General features: G+C 36.4%; 1 protein-coding gene across 5 annotated transcripts in view; it reads right to left on the bottom strand.

The window, feature by feature from the left end:
• Positions 1 to 1,154: 1,154 nt before the first annotated feature.
• Positions 1,155 to 24,312, bottom strand: part of CCDC14 (coiled-coil domain containing 14) — a 44,308-nt gene continuing 21,150 nt past the window's right edge. For 4 of the 5 annotated variants that reach the window (XM_073804151.1, XM_033855744.2, XM_019923263.3 and 1 more), the window contains 4 exons: positions 11,490 to 11,572; positions 9,015 to 9,233; positions 8,588 to 8,720; positions 1,155 to 2,790 (listed from right to left, as the gene is read on the bottom strand). In XM_073804151.1, coding sequence (XP_073660252.1) covers positions 1,866 to 2,790; positions 8,588 to 8,720; positions 9,015 to 9,233; positions 11,490 to 11,572 — 1,360 coding nt within the window. In that variant the 3' untranslated portion in view covers positions 1,155 to 1,865. The remainder of the gene's footprint in view (positions 2,791 to 8,587; positions 8,721 to 9,014; positions 9,234 to 11,489; positions 11,573 to 24,312) is intronic. The other variant, XR_004526389.2, reaches the window with a different exon arrangement.

Below are 24,312 nucleotides of genomic sequence, written 5' to 3'. Positions count from 1 at the left end.
TGTGTATGTCTTTAATCAAATAAACAGTAAGCTCCTGGTAAAGGTCCCCCAAGGATTTTTCTAGTCTCATTTGTTCTTCAATCAAATTATTAACCCTTAGTTAACTGAACCCATAAACATTAAAAATGTTTCTTTGCATGTTAGGATGCCCGTCCTATATTAAGGGTAAAAGAGGACAATCTTCTTGGATATCATATAATAATCTTAAGAATTTACTTCTGCATATGAATAACAACTGAATATTTAGGAATACACAGATGACACAAATTTCTCCCTTGCTTTATTATTTTCTATTTCTGAACTGTACTTCTGAACTTATGTGTTCAAGGGCTGTGAACTGTTACCTCCACATACAACAAGGAATTAATTTATGAATACTGGAAGTAAGAAATTAAAAATATTAATGGACAATTCTGTAAAAATAGCTTAGAATTCATTTAACATTTAGACCTAAGAAATCTCTTTCTATAAAATCTGAACATGTCAAAGGGACTATATCTGGGCCCTTTAGAATCTGCAGCCCCAACACTTAAAAACTAGCAGGAAGAGGTTCTGGGACCAGCAGAACACTCTTTAATGCTAAAGCCTGCCCAAGCACTAAATACAATGACACCAGGGAGGTGACTTGTATGGCATATCAGTGATAGCACACTACGCAGTTTTCTAAGAGTTAAAATGTGCTGTTTACGTGGAAGGAAATGATACCAAGTAGTCAGGGAGTGCTAGTTTAGAGAAGCACAGACCAACCTAATTCATATTATTTATAGAATAGAAAATGTTCTCAGCTAAAGTGCTGAAAAAAAGAAAAAATTGGTCCAGAAAGGCAGAATTACAACCAGTGCAAGATTTATAAAATCCATCATGTTCAGAGACTTCCCTGGTGGTCCAGTGGGTAAGACTTTGTGCTCCCAATGCAGGGGGACCAGGCTTGATCCTTGGTCGGGGAACTAGGTCCCGCATGCATGCCACAACTAAGTTGCGGCATGCATGCCGCAACTAAGACTTCGCATGCTGCAACTAAAGAGTCCGTGTGCTGCAACTAAAAGATCCCACATGCCACAATGAAGATCCCATCTGCCTCAACTAAGACACGGCGCAGCCAAAATAAATAAATAAATAAATATTGTTTTTAAAAAGTCCATCATGGTCAAATATAATGACAAAAAACAAACACTTCTTTATTTAAAAAACCAAATTTCCAAAACTAAAACTTCTTTGTTAGCATTTATTAGTCTTTTACTTTTTAATGGTCTTAAATGTATTTGTGACAAAAATAAAGTGCCAAAGTTTTAAGAAACCATATGCTAACTTAGGATGTTATCTATATTTTCTTGGACCAATCAATGATTTTTTAAAATAGAGATATTGGCACTTTTTCTCTTAAAATAAATGTTTCTATGTCTCACCAATAACACCAGCCTGTAGCACAGAGCATTCCACATAAAAACACAATGCCATTAAAAACCAAACAGGAATCCTGAAAGAGAAAAGAAACTCTAGTTTTAATATAGTAAATTGTACCCAGAGACTCCCTTCCCATTATCCTTTAGAATAACCAGAGTCCTTCCAACCTGCACCCTTAGCCCAGCAGAGTAAGAATAAACTCTTAATTGATAAATACTAAATTAAATATTATTTACAATACTTACAGTATTTTCCTAGTTACACACAACCTTCTTCTCTTAGCAAATGTCACTTTCTTAAGATGACTTGTTTTTAAAAGTTCCAGTGTCAGTATTTTCCAATAATAAATTTACTATTCATACAATTTATTATTTCACACATAATATAAAACTTTAAAGAAATTTAAAATATATATTCAATGTAGCCAAGTTCTATTCTTAAAAACAACTTTTCTTCTGAGTTTACGTCTCCAGAAGACCAGTCCTCAAGGACTTCTGGAGTCTAGCAATGTTGGCATCCAGTGCTGCAAGGCCATTTTGGAAGTCTTGTTCATCACGAGAAGTGAATGTTGAAAAAGAAGTGCTCCAGTCAGAGGTTAAATCAGAATTTAAAAAGCTACCATCAGAGACTGCACTACTTTTCACTTGAATGCTGCTGTTCTGACAAGTGGAGGGGCCATGACATGCAGCCAATTCCTCTGGCTCCTCAGTGGCAGGAGGGATCTTGCGAATGGCTTCCTTTATTATCCTGAGGAGTTGCTTGTCCTCCATATCAGCTGTTCTGGAAAGTTTCTCAGGTGCAACTCCTTCCTCTTTGGAAGAGGAACAAACTCCAGGTGCACACAATTTATTTTCTTTTTCAGCAACAAGTCCACTGACCATCTGCGGTGGAGCAACACTGATCTGTAGCTGGAGGGATAATCTCTTAGATAGTGGTGATTTCTTTTTAGAAGTGCTTCTAGCAAACGGAATGTAAATTGTCTTATCCAAATTACACTCATCTTCTATTAAAGTTGTAATTTCACTCTCCTCATCAGAATCCTGTTTTGAAAGGGCAGGAATGATTCCAGGGGCTGATGCTTCCATGTTTCTAGCATTAGTATGCTGAGGGCCTTCAGAGGGCAGAACATTTTCATAGGGTCTATCTGGCATTGTGTTTTCCTCATTGTTAATTGTAGAAAGTGGCTCTGAACGTGTAATAATAGTGTGAACTGGTTCTAACTTATTTAGATAGCTCATTATGGAAGTGTGAGCAGGGATTCGGTCATGTTGAGGTTGTTTTTCATAAATGTTCAGGAGTGATTTCGTAAGATTACTCCCAGACTTGCAACGAGCAGTGTCCATACTAAGATCTGAGAGAAGCTTTGCCATACTGGTCTGTAAAGTTCTGTTAAGAAGAATTTAGTACACTAATTATTTCTTTGTACCCATTTCTTACATTTATTTAAATATACCTCATCTTTAAAAGAAAGTATTTGAGGCAAGCACCTGGTTCTTAATACAGGAAAAAGCAACTAAAAGCACAAAATCACAGAATATGCTCTGGAAAGAGTAAATTAAAATAAGAAATGATAAAAGATCTTGGTCTGCATCAAATCGATTATTATTATATCTAAAAATAGAGGCTCAGAAAAATTTCTCTCTTAAGGTACAGAGATGCTTTATTTTTGAGCAACATTGCAAAATGGTAAATATATTACTCATTTGTTAGTGGATTCTGTTAGTAATTAAATTACTTTCCATTCAAAATATATATGCAAAGGACGCTGGAATAGTGCTGGGTAAAAAAAAGAGGATAGAGATAATTATCTAGTATAATTAGGTAGCAACAGCTAGGCTCCAGGAAAAGTGTGATATAAGGAAAACCACACAGGGTTTGAAGTCAGACAGAAATGGAATAATATCTTCACACTATCGCTAGCTGTGATCTTGGGCAAGTCACTCAACCTTCCTGAATCTCAAGTTCTTCAATTGCAAAATGAAGGTAACTACTTCAGAATTAGAGTGAACATTAAATAAGATAAAATAATAAAACATAAGGGTAAAGTGCCTAGCACAGTTTCAGGCTAAGTGGGTTTTTATTTCGTGGCAGCTTTTATTAGTAGTCCTATTAAAACCATTTTATACCAAGGCTTTAGTCTATTTGAATTGAATCATAATACACTCTTAAATACAGGTAAGAAAAAGAAACACACCAATTTTAAAAAAAGATACAAGGAACATCAACAGGTAATTTTAAAAGACTACAATTAGCCAATAAGTATGTTTTAAAAGTTCAACTCTTATCAGAGAAATTCAAAGTTTTTAAATGTGATTTTTTTTGGCCTATCAAGCTAACATAGGAAAATAAGAATATCCATTGTTAGAGAAGCTTGGAGAAGCAGGTATTACTAGTGGGAGTGTACACTCTCTGAGCAGACCAGCAATATATCAGAAGCCGTAAAGATTTGTATATCCCACACCTTTTGACCCACCAAGTTGCACTTCTGGAACTTTATCCTACTGATATTCACCAAGAGGCTGTACCCAGAGATATATTTACAAAGATGTAATTTAGAACAGAAAATAAATGGGGTTAATATCCTCAAATACTGTGGACTGATTTAGGTAAACTATGGTCTTACTGCATCACAGCCATCTATAGCCATGTTGTAAAGAATATTTATTGATAAGAAAATGTTTATTATACCAGGTTAAATTTAAAAGACAGACCATAAGCAACACAATAACAATATTACTTTTGTAAAAACAGTTACACACATCCAAATAAAATACTAAAAGGAATCTTTATACGAAACCATTAGCAGTGATTATATCTTTGGATACAGAATGAGTGATTCTTTTCCTACAAAAGGAAAAAAATAGTTTTTTTCCAACCTGGCTTTCACTGTCATCTTAAATATGCTATGTTTTGAGTTCTGATTACCATTCAAATGGCAATGGCTCCAGCCACTTTTTCCTCATACCTCTTTCAAGAAGCTAATGAGCTACTATTAAAAGATTAAAAAATATGCTATAGAAATGTATATTTAAAGAAATGCTGTAATGAATAATGATCCACTAGTTAATTCAACAAGACTGCACACTGCGATTTTTATTTATTTTTAGTAAAGAAATCCTTATGTTGAAGTTCCTTTCCAGACTTAAAAATGTTATCTCTGCTGTGCATAAAATCTGCAATACAGAAAGGAAGGAAAGGACAATGTAATAAGAGTTTAATCTCTGGAAATTAATAGCAATCACTAAGCTTCGCATGTGTAAACAAAATGTGACTCACCATTGTCTTTGAAATTAAATCTCTGTAAGTAAAAATAGGCCAAAATTTAAAAGGAAGCAATACAAGCACCTAGATAGCTACGAAGTAGTTATATTTGTGTTTCTATTATATGAGACTCAGCTAAACACACTGATTTTTAATGCTTGGAAAACTGGCACATTTTCATAATAAGAAATGTAAAGTTCTTTCTTGGCTATTTATAATAACTTAAATAACTATCAGCACTTGTAAGAGTGCTCTCAGAAGCTATTAGAAGAATATTTACTAATTATTTACTGAAAATATATTAATTTTCCTCACATTTTAATGGTTTTATAACATGTATTCTAGTAAAATCTTTAAAAAGTGATAAAGATGTATTTCAAAACTATTGAAGGGGGCTTCCCTGGTGGCGCAGTGGTTGAGAGTCCGCCTGCCGATGCAGGGGACACGGGTTCGTGCCCCGGTCCGGGAAGATCCCACATGCCGTGGAGCGGCTGGGCCTGTGAGCCATGGCCGCTGAGCCTGCGCGTCGGAGCCTGTGCTCAGAGAGGCCACAACAGTGAGAGGCCCGCGTACCACAAAACAAAACAAAACAAAAAACTATTGAAGGTTGAAGAAAGAAATGGTTTAGGAAATCTGTTTAGAACTTGTATGTGAAACTTCTAGTTCCATCATCCCTCCCCAGTAGTCTGAGAAAGGCATTAAAAAATTTTGTGAAATCTCTGAGACTATTTAACACACACACAAAAATATATACCTATCTGAGGTGCATGGCTATAGGGAAAAGATATGGGATAGATGAACATGAAGATTTATCTGTATTGTCAGATGTCATTGCTTTACTCTCTAACGTCAAAAGTAAAATTTAAATGGTCACAGTTAGCCCAGCTATAGGACTGGAGATGTTCCTAATTAATTGAATTACATAGGGTACCACCAAATATATCATAAATCACCAGTGTGGGTGAATTTTGACATCTGAGCTCCAAGAGCATTTTTTTTTGTTGTTTTGCTCTTTAATTTAAAGGGCAAAACAAAAATTGCCATCAGTGGGTATATATACTTAGCATTTTGAAGCTAGTACTGAATCTTCAGAAAATGCAGTGGCAGAACTATAAGACACTGTGCTAAGCCTGCTTACTATGTTTCTATAATCATTTAGAGTCTAGTTAGTCTGACTAATAGCTGAAATAGTAGTCATGAGGCAGGATTTATGCTCAGCATAAAAAGAAAAGGTCCTTAACAACAATGGAAAAAAACTGACAGGAAAGTTCTTGAGTCTTAAGAAAAGGAGAACAAAATGTCTATATCTAACATTTTAGACACAGTCTTTTCTAAAAGCAGATAATATATAAGAATTAATGACCTTTCTCAGTTTCTATGTTAGGGTAAATGTTAAGGCTCCAATTGGCAAATGAATCCATTGTCGTTGCAAGGCTAAAGAGGGAATCTGAAGTCTTGGCTGAAGTCCAGCTCACGTCCCAACTGGGTGTGAAAGTCAGGTATGTGCCTTCATTTCTTTGGGCTTCCATTTATGCTAATTTCTAGAATAACTGTACTATTACTTACTCTGAAAACTGTTCTTACATTTTTGCTATCAATTTTCTTCACAAATGTACCACACGTTTATCCTTAAAAAAAGATGTTATTTCCCTTCATACATCATCAAAGAACTAGAATAGCTTTTTGCTTAACGATGTGGATATTTAGCAACTAAAATGATTAAATATTTCTTGTGTGTTTCACACTCATATATTTGGACCACAGTATACAATAAATGTTTGTTGAATAAATGAATAAGCAAATGAACCCATCCATTTATCCATCCATCTCCCCGGGGAAAAAATCCTAAGGTTTACGTAGACTAGATTAGGCATGGAGTTGTCACCAGGAATAAACTGTTTTAGTTAAGACCATACCATGTATGAGGGTGAAAGAAAACCTGGCTAGGAATTAAGAGATGTGAGTTCTAGTCCCAGCTCTGTTATTAACTCTCTATTAATATTTAACTTACATGGCCCTAGTTTCCCCAACCATGAAAATGCAGATATTTAAATCTTCCCTCCATAGATGAGGACAAATGAAATAATAAAGAGAGGACTTTGAAAAAAATCCAAGTGCTTTATAAAAAAAAGATAACATCAGCTTCTAATGTCATGCCCATAAAGGAGCTGGGTTTAGTAGTATGAAAAAGAAATTGAGGGAAGAAAACTCCCAGGGAGCTAGATCTTCTGCTTGGGGCCAACAACCATGCCCCTTAGAATGAGGAGATGCTGCCAGTGACACCGAAGCAACCATTCATGGAACTTGACCATGTTACCTTGCTGTCCTGTTTCTCTTTTCCAAACTGACTATATACCATATGTACTTTAATACATATGTTAAAAAATATGTATTAAAAAAGTTATTTTTTAACTTAAAAAAAGTTTACTGATATATAATTTATAAACTATAAAATACGGCATTTTAAAGTGTACAACGTAGTGGGTTTTTTGTATATTCAGAGTTGTACAACCATAACCTCTACCTAGTTTCAGAACCCTCACAAGAAACTCTGCGCCCATTAGCAGTCACTGCCCATTCTTCCCCTCTTCTCCCAGCCCTTGCCAACTACTAATCTACCTTTTGTTTCCATGGGTTTGCCTATTCTGGACATTTCTTAGAAATAAAATCATATAATATGTGGCTTATTGTGATTGGCTTCTTTTACCATAAATATTTAAAAATAACAGAATTTTTACCCCAAATTACTCCTCAGAAAAAAGAAGACGCTTTTCTTTGGAGACCTTATAAAGACTTTCATAAGAAGGGACATTCTCCTAATTACTTCACTTTGAACAAGAGTGGTATAAACCAATTTTTAGAAACTCTGCCTAGAACCTAATTAATTAATTATAATACTACATGGATACAAGAAGTGTATTTTGTTTTTTTCACTGTTCAATAAAAGTTTGAGTGAAATTATTCTGTGAAAGATGAATGAGGAAAAAAGTGATATTTCTATATTAATAATAGCTTTTATAAAGTCACTTCAAATATGTTTACAAAGCAAAATTAATATTATATATATTATTATTTATATATATAGTTCATCTATTTCCCTAAAAGTTTATAGTTCAAAATTGGGAAAAAAAGCTTGTAATTCAAAATGGGTCTTCTCATTTGAAGTACGAAGAAGATTGTTTTCTATTCAGGATTGTTTTATGTTTAGAACTATGAATTTCCAGGATCATTCAAAGGCATGGTCAGATCTGATGATATTCAGGCCTAAAATAACTGACTACTCTAGGATTTAAAAAATTTGTTGAAAATCTAATTCTCGTGAACCATCTCAAGAGAAAACTGAACTTTATAAGTGCATATCATTTAAAAATTGAGTGAGGTGGTTTTATTTATTTAAGACATGTTAAGGAATAAAGGGATCTTAGAAGTTGCTGCCAACTCCCTCATTTTACTGATGAAATGAATGAGGCTCAAAGAGGCTAAATGACTTACCCAAGATCTTATGAATGAGGGCTTACGGTGCTAAGTGCTTTTCATGAATGATTTCTTAGTCCTCCTATCAACCCTAATCATGTCCCCACTTTACAGGTAAGGTTTAGAAAGGTTAACTATCTTGCTCAGAGTCATACAGCTAATACATGGTAGAGCTAGGATTCCACTCAGGTTTCTCTGGCTTCAGAGAGCTCTTAACCATTTTGCCAAATAAGTCTTTAGCTCCTCATCAGAGGCCTTTTCACATGGTTTAAAAAAGCAGTTAGCCATGTTTGGAATTTATCTTAACTGGAACAGAAGAAAACATCATTAGAAATTAGCAAAAACATTGAGAAAAGGGTAGGGGTAAGAAAGCAGGTCCAAAATTATTTTGAAGTTCATAAATACATCTAACAAAAGGCATAAGTTATTCAAATGATGTCAATATTACCTGGTTAATTCTCTTAGTCGAGTCACCTCAGCATCACGCTGACGTAATGTTATTCCCAAAATCTGATTTTCCTTTTCTGCAGCTTCTAACTTAAACCGGCAGCTTTTCACATTGACTAAAGCTTCCTCCAATTCTAAAACAACAGAAAAGTTTTAGTTTCCCTATTACTTTTTTTTTTTTTTTTTTTTTCGGTACGCGGGCCTCTCACTGTTGTGGCCTCTCCCGCTGTGGAGCACAGGCTCCGGACGCACAGGCTCAGCGGCCATGGCTCATGGGCCCAGCCGCTCCGCGGCATGTGGGATCTTCCCGGACTGGGGCACGAACCCGTGTCCCCTGCATCGGCAGGCGGACTCTCAACCACTGCGCCACCAGGGAAGCCCCCTATTACTTTTTAAAAAGTGACCATAACTGTAGTTCAAACACATACCAATTTTCATTCTTGTTGTCTCAATGTCAAATTGCTGTTTATTTTCAAGTAAAGTTTGATCTTTCTCTTTAAATATACCAGCAAACTTTTTGTTTTCATCTTTCTGACTTTCTATCACTTTTAAAAGCTCTTCATTTTTACTCTGTAGTAATTCTTGGCTCTTTAGTGACTCCTGTAATTGATTTTGCAGTGACTTGTTCAATGATTGAAGAGAAAACACTGTAAGACAAAATCGATCAAATAATTATTACCCCAGATTAAAAACCACAAACCTGGAAAAGCTGTTTTTTTTAAAAGAAAAGGCTTAGAATTTATTGATTTTGCTTAACAATTATATGCTTGAGCAGTTCTATGTAAATACTAAATGTATTTAAAAAAACTGATTGGCAGAAGTCATATCTTTCTTCTCCAATTGGTATTTCAGGCATTAATTTTTTTACCTTTTTTAACAAAAAAATAATATATATACAAAGTAAAAAAAATTCATTTACCTTTTTTAACAAAAAAGTAATATATATACAAAGTAAAAAAAATTCAAACACCATGAAATACCAATGATACCAAATGAGTCTCAATGAAAAGTCTCCCTTCCCACCCCACCTCCACTCTCCCCCAAGAAGCAAGCAATATTAACTCTGATATCCTTCTGGAAAATACTTTTGCATATAACATATATTTAAGCATAAATGAATCATACTATACCCGTAGTTTCTAACCTTCCCTTTTCCCCCCTCCATAAGATTGTTATGTATCAGCACACAGACCTATCACATTCTTTCTAATGGCTATAAAATGGCACCTTTCATTTAACAGTTGCAGCCTTGAGTGAAGTGGAATCTGGGCATACAGTGGTGAACAACAGAGACATGGTTCCTGCTCTCATGGAGCTGATAGCAAACAAGTCATTATGAATAGTAATACATGCTCTCAAGGCAACAAGAAGGGAGATGGTAGAGAATAAAAAGAGATAGGCTGCTTAGAATGGCAACCACTGATCTCACTTTCCATCTTGGCCTCCTCTCTCCCACCCATCCCCATGGTTTATTCATAATGGAACCAGAGTGATCTTTTCCAAAATTACTCTGGTGAAGTTGAATGCGTTTATGAAGTGCGTGTTCTGTTGGGTGCTCATATTTTTAAAATTTCTTTGTAAGAGATATTTTTATATATTAGGAAAATCAAGCCTTTGTCATATCACACAAAAAAAATTTCCCCATTTTGTTGATGCGTTTTGAATGTATTTATAATTTTGTTGTGCATAAAATGAAAAAGATTTCTGGGACATGCTTTATCAATCTTTCCTTTGTAGCATGTGAGTTTTTGTTGGGCTTAGGAAAAGTTCCTAAGAATACAAAAAAAGTTCTTATCTTCTCCTCTAGTACTATTAGTTTTTTTTTTTTCTTTTCTTTTACTTTAAGCTCTGTGATCCATACGGACAACTTGGCAATATCTGTCAAAACTGCAACAGTATATATTATACCCTTTGACTCAGAAATTCTACGGCTATAATCTACAAAAACAGTCACACATGTGCACAAAGATATTTGTACAAGGATTTTCATTGCAGGATTATTTGTACTGGGAAAATGGGGAAAGTACCTAGATATCTATCGGCGGAGGACTTTAAATACATTATGACAGAACTACATAAACAGAATATCTACACAGTTCTTAAACAGAAAGAAACATATTTATATATTTTGATAGAGAAAAATGTCCACTACATATTAAGTGAATAAATACAAGCTGCAGGAGTATATACAGTGTAATCTCATTTTCACAAAAGAAGTACATATATAGTTCTATTAGTGCCCATCTGTTAGTAGATACGCAGTATTTATGAAATAAATCAATTGTATATGAACAGGAGATATGTGAAAGGAAATACAGTCTTTTTTAAAAAAAATAGAGGTATTGGGACTTCCCTGGTGGCGCAGTGGATAAGAATCCGCCTGCCAATGCAGGAGACAGGGGTTCGAGCCCTGGTCTGGGAAGGTCCCACATGCCGCGGAGCAACTAAGCCCGTGTGCCACAACTACTGAGCCTGTGCTCTAGAGCCCCTGAGCCACAACTACTGAGCCCTCGTGCCACAACTACTGAAGCTTGCACTCCTCGAGCCCGTGCTCTGCAACAAGAGAAACCATCACAATGAGAAGCCCGCGCACCACAACGAAGAGTAGCCTCTGCTTGCCGCAACTAGAGAAAGCCTGTGAGCAGCAATGAAGACCCAATGCAGCCAAATATAAATAAATAAATTTTTAAAATAGGGGTATTATTGGGAATTCACAGCATGAATCTTTTATTTTTGTGTTTCTGCACTATTTTAAATTTTAATGAGTATTATTCTTACTTTTTTCATGTTGATTCTTAACAAAAAGTCCACTTAACACAAAGTAATTAAGAAAGTTCAATTCTTTATCAACATCTCCAGAGCCACAAAGAATTTACCATCAGTTCTTAAGTTCTTTTACCTACATTCAAGGTTGCATTCCAGAGAACCAGATGACTTTTGAGTTTTCTCTCGTTCTGTAAGTTGCTGGTTCAAAATTCTCAATTGCCTAAATGAAATAATGAAGAAACATGAATGCAAGAATCCCAAGCTCATTTAACAGTATACATTTGACAGCCTATTAAAGTAGACAACACAAATAGTGGCTAGAACAGCAGAACTCCATTTTATCCCCCAAATATAAGACAAAAACAAAATAAACAAAGCAACAAAACCACACTACTGCTATTATTAGAAGGCCTGAGATAATTTTTAAAAGATTGTCTGGGATAGCATAAAACCACCCCTCACTAGAAAAAGGTTAACTTATTTTTCCCCTTCCCTTTTTTGTTCCCTTTTCAGTGATTTCGTTGTTTGTTTCTATTTCTTTCATTTCTGTCTCCTCTTGCTATTTTCTTCTTCTGTCTTCCTTCCCAGGAAGTATTTTTATTACTGTAGTAATTATCTACTTTTTAAAAGATCTGTCATAACTACGAACCAGAATACCTACAGGGACCGACTGCTATCAGACATCTATCTGCTTGGCTTGTCATGCACTGTAAAAATTGGAAAACACAAATTTATGCTTCTACTAATTTATTAGATGTAAAAGTTAATGTCATTAAGTAAAGAGAATGCTAATAAGCAGCAACTCTTTCCCAAAATGAACTTCACAATATGTAGCTGCTTCACAAATAGGAACATACAAAAGGAAGTGTTTACTTCTAAGAAGTTAATAGTTAAAAAAATGTATCTCTGGTATCTTTCCAGAATTACTTACCTGGAAATAATCAAAACTAAAGTATTATTGTTACAAAATCTAAAATTATAGATCCTACCTCACATCATTTGTATGGATTAATTCAGAATGGATTAAAGAGCTAAACATAAAATATAAAAATGAACAAAACTTAACTATACAAGTTTTAGGTGGAAATCTACATAATCTTAAAAAGTGGGAAGGGCATTCCTAAGCAAGACTCAAAATCCAGCAACCACCAAGGAAAAAAACGACGGATTTAACTACATCAAAATATAACAGACAAAGGGTCTGTAACATTTAAGAACTCCTACAAATCAGGAAGAAGGGCAATAAAATGTGACAAACGATAAGAATGGGCAATTCACATAAGAAACAGAAATGGCCAATAAGCATATGAAAAATGCTCAGCTTCACTAATATGAAGAAATGCAAATTTAAAACAGGAGATATTTTATGGCCACAGGATTGACAAAAATGAAAGGAAATAACACTTTTTGTTGGTGACGGTATAGGGAAAGGGATTATTTCAATTGGTGGGAGTCTACTGGTGTAACCATTTTGGATGTCAATTTGGCATTATCCAACAAATGTAAAATGTTCACAATCTGTGACAAAATAATTCCAGCTCTAAGTTATCTAGCCTCAGGAATAGTTCTATATGTGCAAAATCATCTATAATCTTGTAGATATATATAAGGATGTTCTCAACAGCAGTATTTAATAGACGTTGGAAACAAAATACTACATAAATTATGATATATCCATACTATGAAATACTAATACACAGGTATTTAAAAAAAGAGACTGGCTTCCCTGGTGGCGCAGTGGTTAAGAATCCACCTGCCAATGCAGGTGACACGGGTTTGAGCCCTGGTCCGGGACGATCCCACATGCTGTGGAGCAACTAAGCCTGTGCGCCACAACTACTGAGCCTGTGCTCTAGAGCCTGCAAGCCACAACTACTGAGCCTGCATGCCACAACTATGGAAGCCCACATGCCTAGAGCCTGTACTCCGCAACAAGAGAAGCCACCGCAATGAGAAGCCTGTGCACCGCAACGAAGAGTAGCCCCCGCTCGCCGCAACTAGAGAAAGCCCACACACAGCAACGAAGACCCAACGCAGCCAAAAATAAAAATAAATAAATTTATTAAAAATAAATAAATAAATCTTTCCATGACAGTCTCTTCCCATAATTTCAGTTGTTTTAGTTCTATGTATAGATTCAATGTTCATCTCTAATCTACTCCTTTACCTGAACTCAGCTCTTGGTTGACTAGACTTTGCCATTCAAGAATCTTTGTTTCAAAAGGAGGCCAAGGGTGCTATATTTCCTAAGTTTTCCCACACTTTAGAATATGACTATTACCTTTACACTAAAAGGATCACTGGACCACATATCTTCTTTTCCCTTAGAACTTTGTAAATGATGTTCTATAATCTTCTGACAATTAATATTGCTGTGAAAAGGCTGAGGCCAATCTGATATTTTTCTCCTTATGATTTGCTTTTTCTTTTGAGCGTCTGTAAAAGCTAAATTTTTTTGTCCTCGAGGTGTAGTAACTTCACCAGCATGTCTTGGTATTGATCGTTTTGCATAGTTTTTCTGAGAACTTCTATACCCTATTGATCTGCTGACACAGATCTTTAGATTAGTAAGTTTCCCTTTATTTATCTATCTTTTAATATTTAATCTATTCGTTCTCTTCTCTTTTGCAGGAACACTATGCCAATTTTGCATCTCTTTTGTTTCTCTTCCATGTATATCACGTTCTTAAAAATAATTTTTAGATCAATCTTTCTCTATTTTTTTGGTATGATTTCTTGAAGCTTATCCACCACGCATTCAGTCATTTAACGAGTATTTATTAGAGTGAGTGCTAGGCACAATTCTCGGCACTAGAAATACAGCAGCAAACAAAAAAGACAAAAATTCAGCCTTCTCAAATTCATTGAGACAAAAAAGAGCATAGAGGTTATCAGGGGCTGGGGGCAAGGGAGAAGGGGAGTTACTTTTAGTGGGCACAGGGTTTACGTTGGGGATGAAAAAGTTTTACGTACAAACAGTGGTCATGGGTACACAGTATTGTGAATGCGTTTAATGCAACGTACACTTACAAGTAGTTAAAAAATAAATATTATGTCATATTTTACTGCAATAAAAATAAATTAATAAAAAATATTTAAGGGGTTTATAAAGAGAAATAAGATAAGGCTTACAGGAGACAGTGAACTATGAATTTAGTAGCAACTGAAACAGAACTATTTGGGGGGGAAGCAAAACACAAAAACCAACAAAACAACAACAAAATTCAGCCTTCATATTGCTTAGCTTCTTTTTTATTTCTTTATTTTTTTTGCTGCATTAGGTCTTAGTTGCAGCACATGGGGTCTTCATTGAGGATCTTTTGTTGTGGTACACGGGGTCTTTGTTGTGGCGTGTGGGCTTCTCTCTAGTTGTGGTGCGCGGGGTTTTCTCTCTAGTTGGGGGATGCAGGTTTTCTCTTTAGTTGTGATGTGCAGGCTCCAGGGAGTGTAGACTCTGTAGGTTGCGGCATGCGGGCTCTCTCGTTGAGGTGTGCGAGCTCAGTAGCTGTGGCACGGGGGCTTAGTTGCCCCGCAGTGTGTGGGATCTTAGTTCCCCAACTGGATCAAACCTGCGTCCCCAGCATTGGAAGGCAGATTCGTTACCACTGAACCACCAGGAAAGTCCCCTGCTTAGGTTCTAATGGAATACATTATCCCTGACTTGATGTTTGTTTGGTGTTAATTTATTTGTTTCTAACAGGGCTTTCATTTCTGTAATTTTTAGCTTTCTTATTTTTCCAAGGTCACCTAATCCAGTTTTCTTCTCCTCTTACTGTCTCTTCTTCTTTAAGCACTTTCTCTTTTCAATCTCTGTCTTCCTGCTTCTAAGAGAGACTCTAGTATATTTAATTTCCTTGAACCTATAGAATACTGTTTCAAGTTTTCCTGGGTTTTCTTCGGGTGAACTGCCTTGTGATGTTTATTCTTGACCTACCTTGTCCCTTTTGTCAATTTGTTTATTTTGAATGTTATACAAACATCTCTCCCCTTCCGTAAATTCTTTCTTCCCAGCTTTTGTGGTATTGCTCTCTCCCAGTTTTCCTGATCCTTCTCTACTTGTTCCTTCTTGGGTTTCTTTCACAGGCTCCTCTTCCTGTGTTCTTTCCTTAAAAAGCTGTTGTTCCCCAGCAATTCCCCTTTGGCTTTGTTCACACTCTATACCTTCTTGGGTAATTTACCACTTACACGCTGAAAACAAATCACTTGCTTTTAATTATTATTGTCTCCAGTGTCTACACAGTGCCAGACCTGTAGTAAATGCTCAATAAAAATGTGGTCAGTGAATAACTCCCAAGTCTGTTTCTATCCTGGATCATACCATACATGTCTCCAGATGGTCTAAATGATACAGCCAGCATATCTAATTCTTAACTCATTGGCTCTCCCATTACATTTTCTAACTAAAAATAAAGTGACAGATTGGTTCAAGATGGCAGAGTAGAACGATGTGCTCTCACCTCACCCCCTCTTGCAAGAGCACCGGAATCACAAATAACTGCTGAATAGTCATTGACAGGAAGACACTGGAACTCACCAAAAAAGATACCCCACATCCAAAGACAAAGGAGAAGCCATAATAACACGGTAGGAGGGGTGCAATCACAATACAATCAAATCCCATAACTGCTGGGTGGGTGACTCACAAACTGGAGAACACTTATGCCACAGAAGTCCACCCACTGGAGTGAAGGTTCTGAGCCCCGTGTCAGGATTCCCAACATCGGGATCCAGCAATGGGAGGAGGAATTCCTAGAGAATCAGACTTTGCAGGCTAGTGGGATTTCATTGCAGGACTTTGACAGGACTGGGGGAAACAGAGACTCCACTCGTGGAGGGCACACACAAATTAGTGTGCGCATCAGGACCCAGGGGAAGGAACAGTGACCCTGTAGGAGACTGAACCAGACCTACCTGCTACTGTTGGAGGGTCTCCTGAAGAGGCGGGGAGTGGCTTTGTTTCACTGTGAGGACAAGGACACTGGCAGCAGAAGTTCTGGGAAGCACTCCTTGGCATGAGCCCTCCCAGAGTCCACCATTAGCCCCACCAAAGAGCCCGGGTAGGCTCCAGTGTTGGGTCGCCTCAGGCCAAACAACCAACAGGGAGGTGACTCAGCCCCACCCATTAGCAGACAAGAGGATTAAAGTTTTACTTAGCTCTGCCTACCAGAGCAACAGCCAACTACCTACCACCAGTCCCTCCCATCAGGAAACTTGCACAAGCCTTTCAGATAGCCTCATCCACCAGAGGGCAGACAGCAGAAGCAAGAAGAGCTACAATCCTGCAGCCTGTGGAACAGAAACCACATTCATAGAAAGATAGACAAGATGAAAAGACAGAGGGCTATGTACCAGATGAAAGAACAAGATAAAACCCCAGAAAAACAACTAAATGAAGTGGAGATAGGCAACCTTAACGAAAAAGAATTCAGAATAATAATAACGAAGATGATCCAGGACCACGGAAAAAGAATGGAGGCAAAGATTAAGAAGATGCAAGAAATGTTTAACAAAGACCTAGAAGAACTAAAGAACAAACAAACAGAGATGAACAATACAATAACTGAAATGAAAACTACACTAGAAGGAATCAATAGCAGAATAACTGAGGCAGAAGAATGGATAAGTGACCTGGAAGACAGAATGGTGGAATTCACTGCCACAGAAGAGAATAAAGAAAAAAGAATGAAAAGAAATGAAGACTGCCTAAGAGACCTCTGGCACAACATTAAACGTAACAACATTCACATTATAGGGGTCGCAGAAGGAGAAGAGAGAGAGAAAGGACCTGAAAAAATATTTGAGGACATTATAGTCGAAAACTTCCCTAAAATGGGAAAGGAAATAGCCACCCAAGTCTAGGACGTGCAGAGAGTCCCAAGCAGGATAAACCCAAGGAGAAAGACGCCAAGACACAAAGTAATGAAATTGACAAAAATTAAAGACAAAGAAAAATTACTGAAAACAACAAGGGAAAAATGACAAATAACATACAATGGCACTCTCATAAGGTTAACAGCTGATTTCTCAGCAGAAACTCTACAAGCCAGAAGGGAGTGGCATGACATATTTAAAGTGATGAAAGAGAAGAACCTACAACCAAGATTACTGTACCGGGCAAAGATCTCATTCAGATTCGGTGGAGAAATAAAAAGCTTTACAGACAAGCAAAAGCTAAGAGAATTCAGCACCACAAAACCAGCTCTACAACAAATGTTGAAGGAAATTCTCTCAGTGGGAAACACAAGAGAAGAAAAGGACCTACAAAAACAAACCCAAAACAATTAAGAAAATGGTAACAGGAACATAAATATTGATAATTACCTTAAAGGTAAATGGATAAAATGCTCCAACCAAAAGACGCAGACTTGCTGAATGGATATAAAAACAAGACCCATCTATACGCTGTCTACAAGAGACCCACTTCAGACCTAGGGACACATACAGATTGAAAGTGACAGGATGGAAAAAGATATTCCATGCAAATGGAAATCAAAAGAAAGCTGGAGTAGCAATACTCATATCAGATAAAATAGACTTTAAAATAAAGAATGTTACAAGAGACAAGGAAGGACACTACGTAATGATCAAGGGATCAATCCAAGAAGAAGATATAACAATTATAAATATATATGCATCCAACATAGGAGCATCTCAATACATAAGGCAACTGCTAACAGCTATATAAGAGGAAATCGACAGTAACACAACAGTGGGGGACTTTAACACCGCACTTACACCAATGGACAGATCATCCAAACAGAAAATTAATAAGGAAACACAAGCTTTAAATGACACAATAGACCAGATAGATTTAATTGATATTTATAGTACATTCCATCCAAAAACAGCATATTACACTTTCTTCTCAAATGCGCACAGAACATTCTCCAGTATAAATCACATCTTGCGTAACAAATCAAGCCTCGGTAAATTTAAGAAAATTCAAATCATATCAAGGCTCTTTTCTGACCACAACGCTATGAGATTAGAAATCAATTACGGGGGAAAAACACAAACACATGGAGGCTAAACAATACATTACTAAATAACCAAGAGATCACTGAAGAAATCAAAGAGGAAATAAAAAAAATACCTAGAGATAACTGACAATGAAAACATCACGAGCCAAAACCTATGGGATGCAGCAAAAGCTGTTCTAAGACGCAGGTTTATAGCAATACAATCCTACCTCAAGAAACAACAAACATCTCAAATAAACAATCTAACCATACAACTAAAGAAACTAGAGAAAGAAGAACAAACAAAGCCCTAAGTTAGCAGAAGGAAAGAAATCATAAAGATCTGAGCAGAAATAAATGAAATAGAAACAAAGACTACAATAGCAAAGATCAATAAAACTAAAAGCTAGTTCTTTGAGAAGATAAACAATATTGATAAACCATTAGCCAGATTCATCAAGAAAACAAGGGAGAGAACTCAAATCAATAAAATTAGAAATGAAAAAGGAGAAGTTACAACAGACACTGCAGAAATACAAAGCATGCTAAGAGACTACTACAAGCAACTCTATGCCAATAAAATGGACAACCTGGAAGAAATGGACAAATTCTTAGAAAGCTATAACCTTCCAAGACTGAACCAGGAAGAAATAGAAAATATGAACAGACAAATCACAAGTAATGAAATTGAAACTGTGATTAAAAATCTTCCAACAAACAGAAGTCCAGGACCAGATGGCTTCACAGGTGAATTTTATCAATCATTTAGAGAAGAGCTAACACCCATCCTTCACAAACTCTTCCAAAAAACTGCAGAGGAAGGAACACTCCCAAACTCATTCTATGAGGCCACCATCACCCTGATACCAAAACCAGACAGATACTAAAAAAAAGAAAATGACAGACCAATATCACTGATGAATATAGACGTCAAAATCTTCAACAAAATACTAGCAAACAGAATCCAACAGCACATTAAAAGGATCATACACCATGATCAAGTGGGATTTATACCAGGGATGCAAGGATTCTTCAATATACACAAATCAATCAATGTGATACACCATATTAACAAATTGAAGAATAAAAACCATATGATCATTTCAATAGATGCAGAAAAAGCTTTTGACAAAATTCAACACCCATTTATGATAAAAACTCTCCAGAAAGTGGGCATAGAGGGAACCTACCTCAACATAATAAAGGCCATACACGACAAACCCAAAGCAAACATCATTCTCAATGGTGAAAAACTGAAACCATTTCCTCTAAGATCAGGAACAAGACAAGGATGTCCACTCTCATCACTATCATTCAACATAGCTTTGGAAGTCCTAGTCACGGCAATTAGAGAAGAAAAAGAAATAAAGGAATACAAACTGGAAAAGAAGAAGTCAAACTGTCACTGTTTTCAGATGACATGATAGTATACATAGAGAATCCTAAAGATGCCACCAGAAAACTACTACAGCTTATCAATGAATTTGGTAAAGTTGCAGGATACAAAATTAATGTGCAGAAATCTCTTGCATTCGTATACACTAACAATGAAAGATCAGAAAGAGAAATTAAGGAAACAATCCCATTCACCACTGCAACAAAAAGAATAAAATACCTAGGAATAAACCTACCTAAGGTGGTAAAAGACCTATACTCAGAAAAGTATAAGACACTGCTGAAAGAAATTAAAGATGATACCAAAAGATGAAGAGATATACTATGTACTTGGATTGGAAGAATCAATATTGTGAAAATGATTATACTACCCAAAGCAATCTACAGATTCAATGCAATCCCTATCAAATTACCTGGGGCATTTTTTACAGAACTAGAACAAAAAATCTTAAAATTTGTAATGTAGACACAGAAGACCTAAAATAGCAAAAGTGGTCTGGACGGAAAAAAAGGGAGCTGGAGGAATCTGACTCCCTGACTTCAGACTATACTACAAAGTTATAATAATCAAGACAATATAGTACTGGCACCAAAACAGAAATATAGATCAATGGAACACGATAGAAAGCCCAGAGATAAAGCCACACACCTATGGTCAACTAATCTATGACAAAGGAGGCAAGCATATACAATGGAGAAAAGACAGTCTCTTCAATAAGTGGTGCTCGGAAAACTGGACAGCTACATGTAAAAGAATGAAATTAGAACACTCCCTAACACCATACACAAAAATAAACTCAAAATGGATTAGAGACCTAAATGTAATACCGGATACTATAAAACTCTCAGAGGAAAACAGGAAGAACACTCTTTGACATAAATCACAGCAAGATCTTTTTTGATCCACCTCCTAGAGTAATGGAAATAACAAAAATAAACAAATGGGACCTAATGAAACTTAAAAGCTTTTGAAAAGCAAAGGAAACTACAAACAAGATGAAAAGACAACCTTCAGAATGGGAGAAAATATTTGCAAACGAATCAATGGACAAAGGATTAATCTCCAAAATATATAAACAGCTCATGCAGCTCAATATTAAGGAAACAAACAACCCAATCCAAAAATGGGCAGAAGACGTAAATAGACATTTCTCCAAAGAAGACATACAGATGGCCAAGAAGCACATGAAAAGCTGCTCAACATCACTAATTATTAGAGAAATGCAAATCAAAACTACAATGAGGTATCACTTCAGACCTGTTAGAATGGACATCATCAGAAAATCTACAAACAAATGCTGGAGAGGGTGTGGAGAAAAGGGAACCCTCTTGCACTGTTGGTGGGAATGTAAATTGATACAGCTACTATGGAGAACACTATGGAGTTTCCTTAAAAACTAAAAATAGGGCTTCCCTGGTGGTGCAGTGGTTGAAGTCCGCCTGCTGATGCAGGGGACACGGGTTCGTGCCCCGGTCCAGGAAGATCCCACATGTCACGGAATGGCTAGGCCCGTGAGCCATGGCCACTGAGCCTACACGTCCAGAACCTGTGCTCCGCAACGGGAGAGGCCACAACAGTGAGAAACTCGCGTATGGCAAAAACAAACAAACAAACCAAAAAACAAAACAAACAAAAAAAGTAAAAGTAGAATTACCATATGACCCAGCAATCCCACTACTGGGCATATACCCAGAGAAAACCAGAAATTAAACAGAGACATATACCCCAATGTTCCTTGCAGCACTATTTACAATAGCCAGGACATGGAAGCAACCTAATTGCCCATTGACAGACAAATGGATAAAGAAGATGTGGTACATATATACAATGGAATATTACTCAGCCATAAAAAGGAACGAAATTGGGTCATGTGTAGAGATATGGATGGATCTAGAGACTGTCATATAGAGTGAAGTAAGTCAGAAAAAGAAAAACAAATATCGCGTATTAATGCATATATGTGGAACCTAGAAAAATGGTACAGATGAACTGGTTTGCAGGGCAGAAATAGAGACACAGATGTAGAGCACAAACGTATGGACACCAAGGGGGGAAAGTGGCAGGGGGTGGTGGTCGTGGTGTGATGAATTGGGAGATTGGGATAGACATATATACACTAATATGTATAAAGTAGATAACTAATAAGAACCTGCTGTATAAAAAAATAAATTAAATAAAATTCAAAAACTAAATAAAAAGCTAAAAATAAAAAGTGAAATAAAAGCAAACTATCTATTCTTCCTCTAGTAACTTCCATCTGGAAGAATTATGTTACCATATGTCAAATTATCAGGCCAAAAGACTGAAGGCCACACTCCAGCTCCTCCTATTGACATCCACTTCAGCTTTTGTTCTGTGTGGGTACACAATGGTCTCATATTTGAGTCTAATATCAGGAAATGGTCGTGAATTCTAAGTTGCCCTTTGAATATTAAAGTCCCTCTCTAGCTGAACTGGAACCCCCACAGCCCTCACCCAGTAAAGTTTGGAACGTGCCAGGCCTTTTGGTGGTCACAGTGAATAGGGCACTACAGACATTTTATGGGTAGGGACCAGGAAGGCTAAATGTTGAGCACTGTGTCAGGAGTCTCACATAAAAACTGCCCAGACCCAAATGCCAAAGAAATAATGCACCTAGCTATTTTTTTTTAAGCCACAAGATGGCAATAAACACCAAGAAAGTCCTTAAAGATTAGTTTTCTGGCCATAAAGGAACAGGAAGTTTCAAAATGCCCAAAAAAGAAAGAAAAATTTTTTTTGATTGAAAAAGCTGAAAAACACTTTTGAATAAGTCTATGCATTCCAACTTTCACTTGTAATGGAGATTATGGATGTTTCTTTCCAAATAAAGATTACCAAAGAGGCAAAAAAATTCCTATACTTGTGCTGGAAATCTCATTCTGCTAAAAAGAGTATCTGACAAATTCCTCATTTTTCAATAATTTCAATTTTAGAAGGTCAGGTAAACAATGGCAGTAGCATGCTATTTAATCTTTGTCCTCTAAGGATACAGCCAAAAAGCTTTGATGCCAAGTCTGAAGAATTAGGTGAGACGTTAAGCTAATACCCTTAAAAAAAATTAACAACAAGCAGAGACCAATAAAGTATTAAGTCTCATTTTCTTAAATGGCTTATAAATTAGCTCCTAAAGCAAGTTTAAAATGTTCTAAGGAATATAAATAAATAACAACTACTGATATTTCCCATGGTCACAATGTTAAAATAGATAATATCTGGAGACTAAGTTTTAGTATGCTTGTTTAAGAAACTATTTGATAGTCATACCTTTAAAAACATATGTGTTTATTTTAAATGGATTACAGTATGTTCTTTTGTTCCACAAAATACACATAAATACTGAAGCATAAATAAGTTAGTCTCTACTTCCTAGCAGAAGCGTAGAAATTAAGATCAATGCACTCTAAAATCAAACTGCCCAGCCAGGTTTGAGTCTTGTCTCTGTTACATCTTAGGTATGTGACCTTGGGTTAAGTTACATAACCTCTCTGTGCCTTGGTTTCCTCATCTGAATAAGAATAACATAATACCTACCTCATAGAGCTGCTGTAAGAATTTAAAGAGATGACATATAAAGGATAATATATGGCACATATTATATTATGTCTTATGGCCTGGCACATAAGAAACATTCAATAAATGTTAGTAGTAGTATTGGCTATTACCATTATTATTATTTATACTTGGTGTTGCTTTTGAAAAACTAATGCTATTACAGGGATCCCTTAGGTCAGGACTAAATACAGTATTATTAGAATTTAAACCAGAAACCCCACCATATACCACAGTATCTAAAGACTAATGACCTTTAGAGAAATAATCCTAAACGAGTAAATCTCACTAGGTGTCGTGCCTTTGCAGGCTCCAGATCCATGAATTTAAGCTATCCTCCAACCAGGAATCCTATTTTGTTGCTTTCCAGTTTTTTAAAATTATGCAGGTCCTTGCAGTTCCCATCTGATACAATGTCTATAGCTCACGCAACTATAATGCCCTCTCAGGGCACACTCACACACTGCAGTGCTGCAGAAGCACCTGAAAGTGTCCTCCAATCCTCTGCAAAGTGTACTGATAGACACTGGAGCAGGGGCCTTGGTGATCACCACCAAAATGTTCAAAGTTAAGATATTATTGATAACGTGTAAGTGATTTCTGTATTTCTGGTTTATATCTTTTCTAAACAAATTAAGGCCATAATATCAACATAAGTTAAGATAGCCAAAAGAAAAATTATCTAAGAATTTAAATGAGTTTTTTCCTATGTCTGAATGTAGTGGGGTGACTGGTGTTCACCCATATTAGGTTCTCCTTTCCTTTGGAGTATATGGAAGTATGAGAAAATTTCATGTCCCAGATCTTTATATTAGGCAGGGCCATATTCCTCATTTTAGCCTATAAAATACAAGTAGAAGTGAGACTATCATACTTCTGGGCCAGGGCATGTAAGAGTTGGTTTGCCATATCCATGTTCTCTTTTTCCTAAATAACATATACTGAGATAGTAGATCCTAAGACGGAGGGAATCTAAATCCTGAGTCACAGGATAGCCTCAGATGACCCACGCTGGTCTTGGTGTGAGGGAGAAAT

The sequence above is a fragment of the Tursiops truncatus genome, chromosome 4, assembly GCF_011762595.2.
Source record: "Tursiops truncatus isolate mTurTru1 chromosome 4, mTurTru1.mat.Y, whole genome shotgun sequence".
Lineage (NCBI taxonomy): Eukaryota > Metazoa > Chordata > Mammalia > Artiodactyla > Delphinidae > Tursiops > Tursiops truncatus.
Note: the sequence above shows the minus strand (reverse complement) of the source record. Positions and strands in the feature narration are given on the sequence as shown.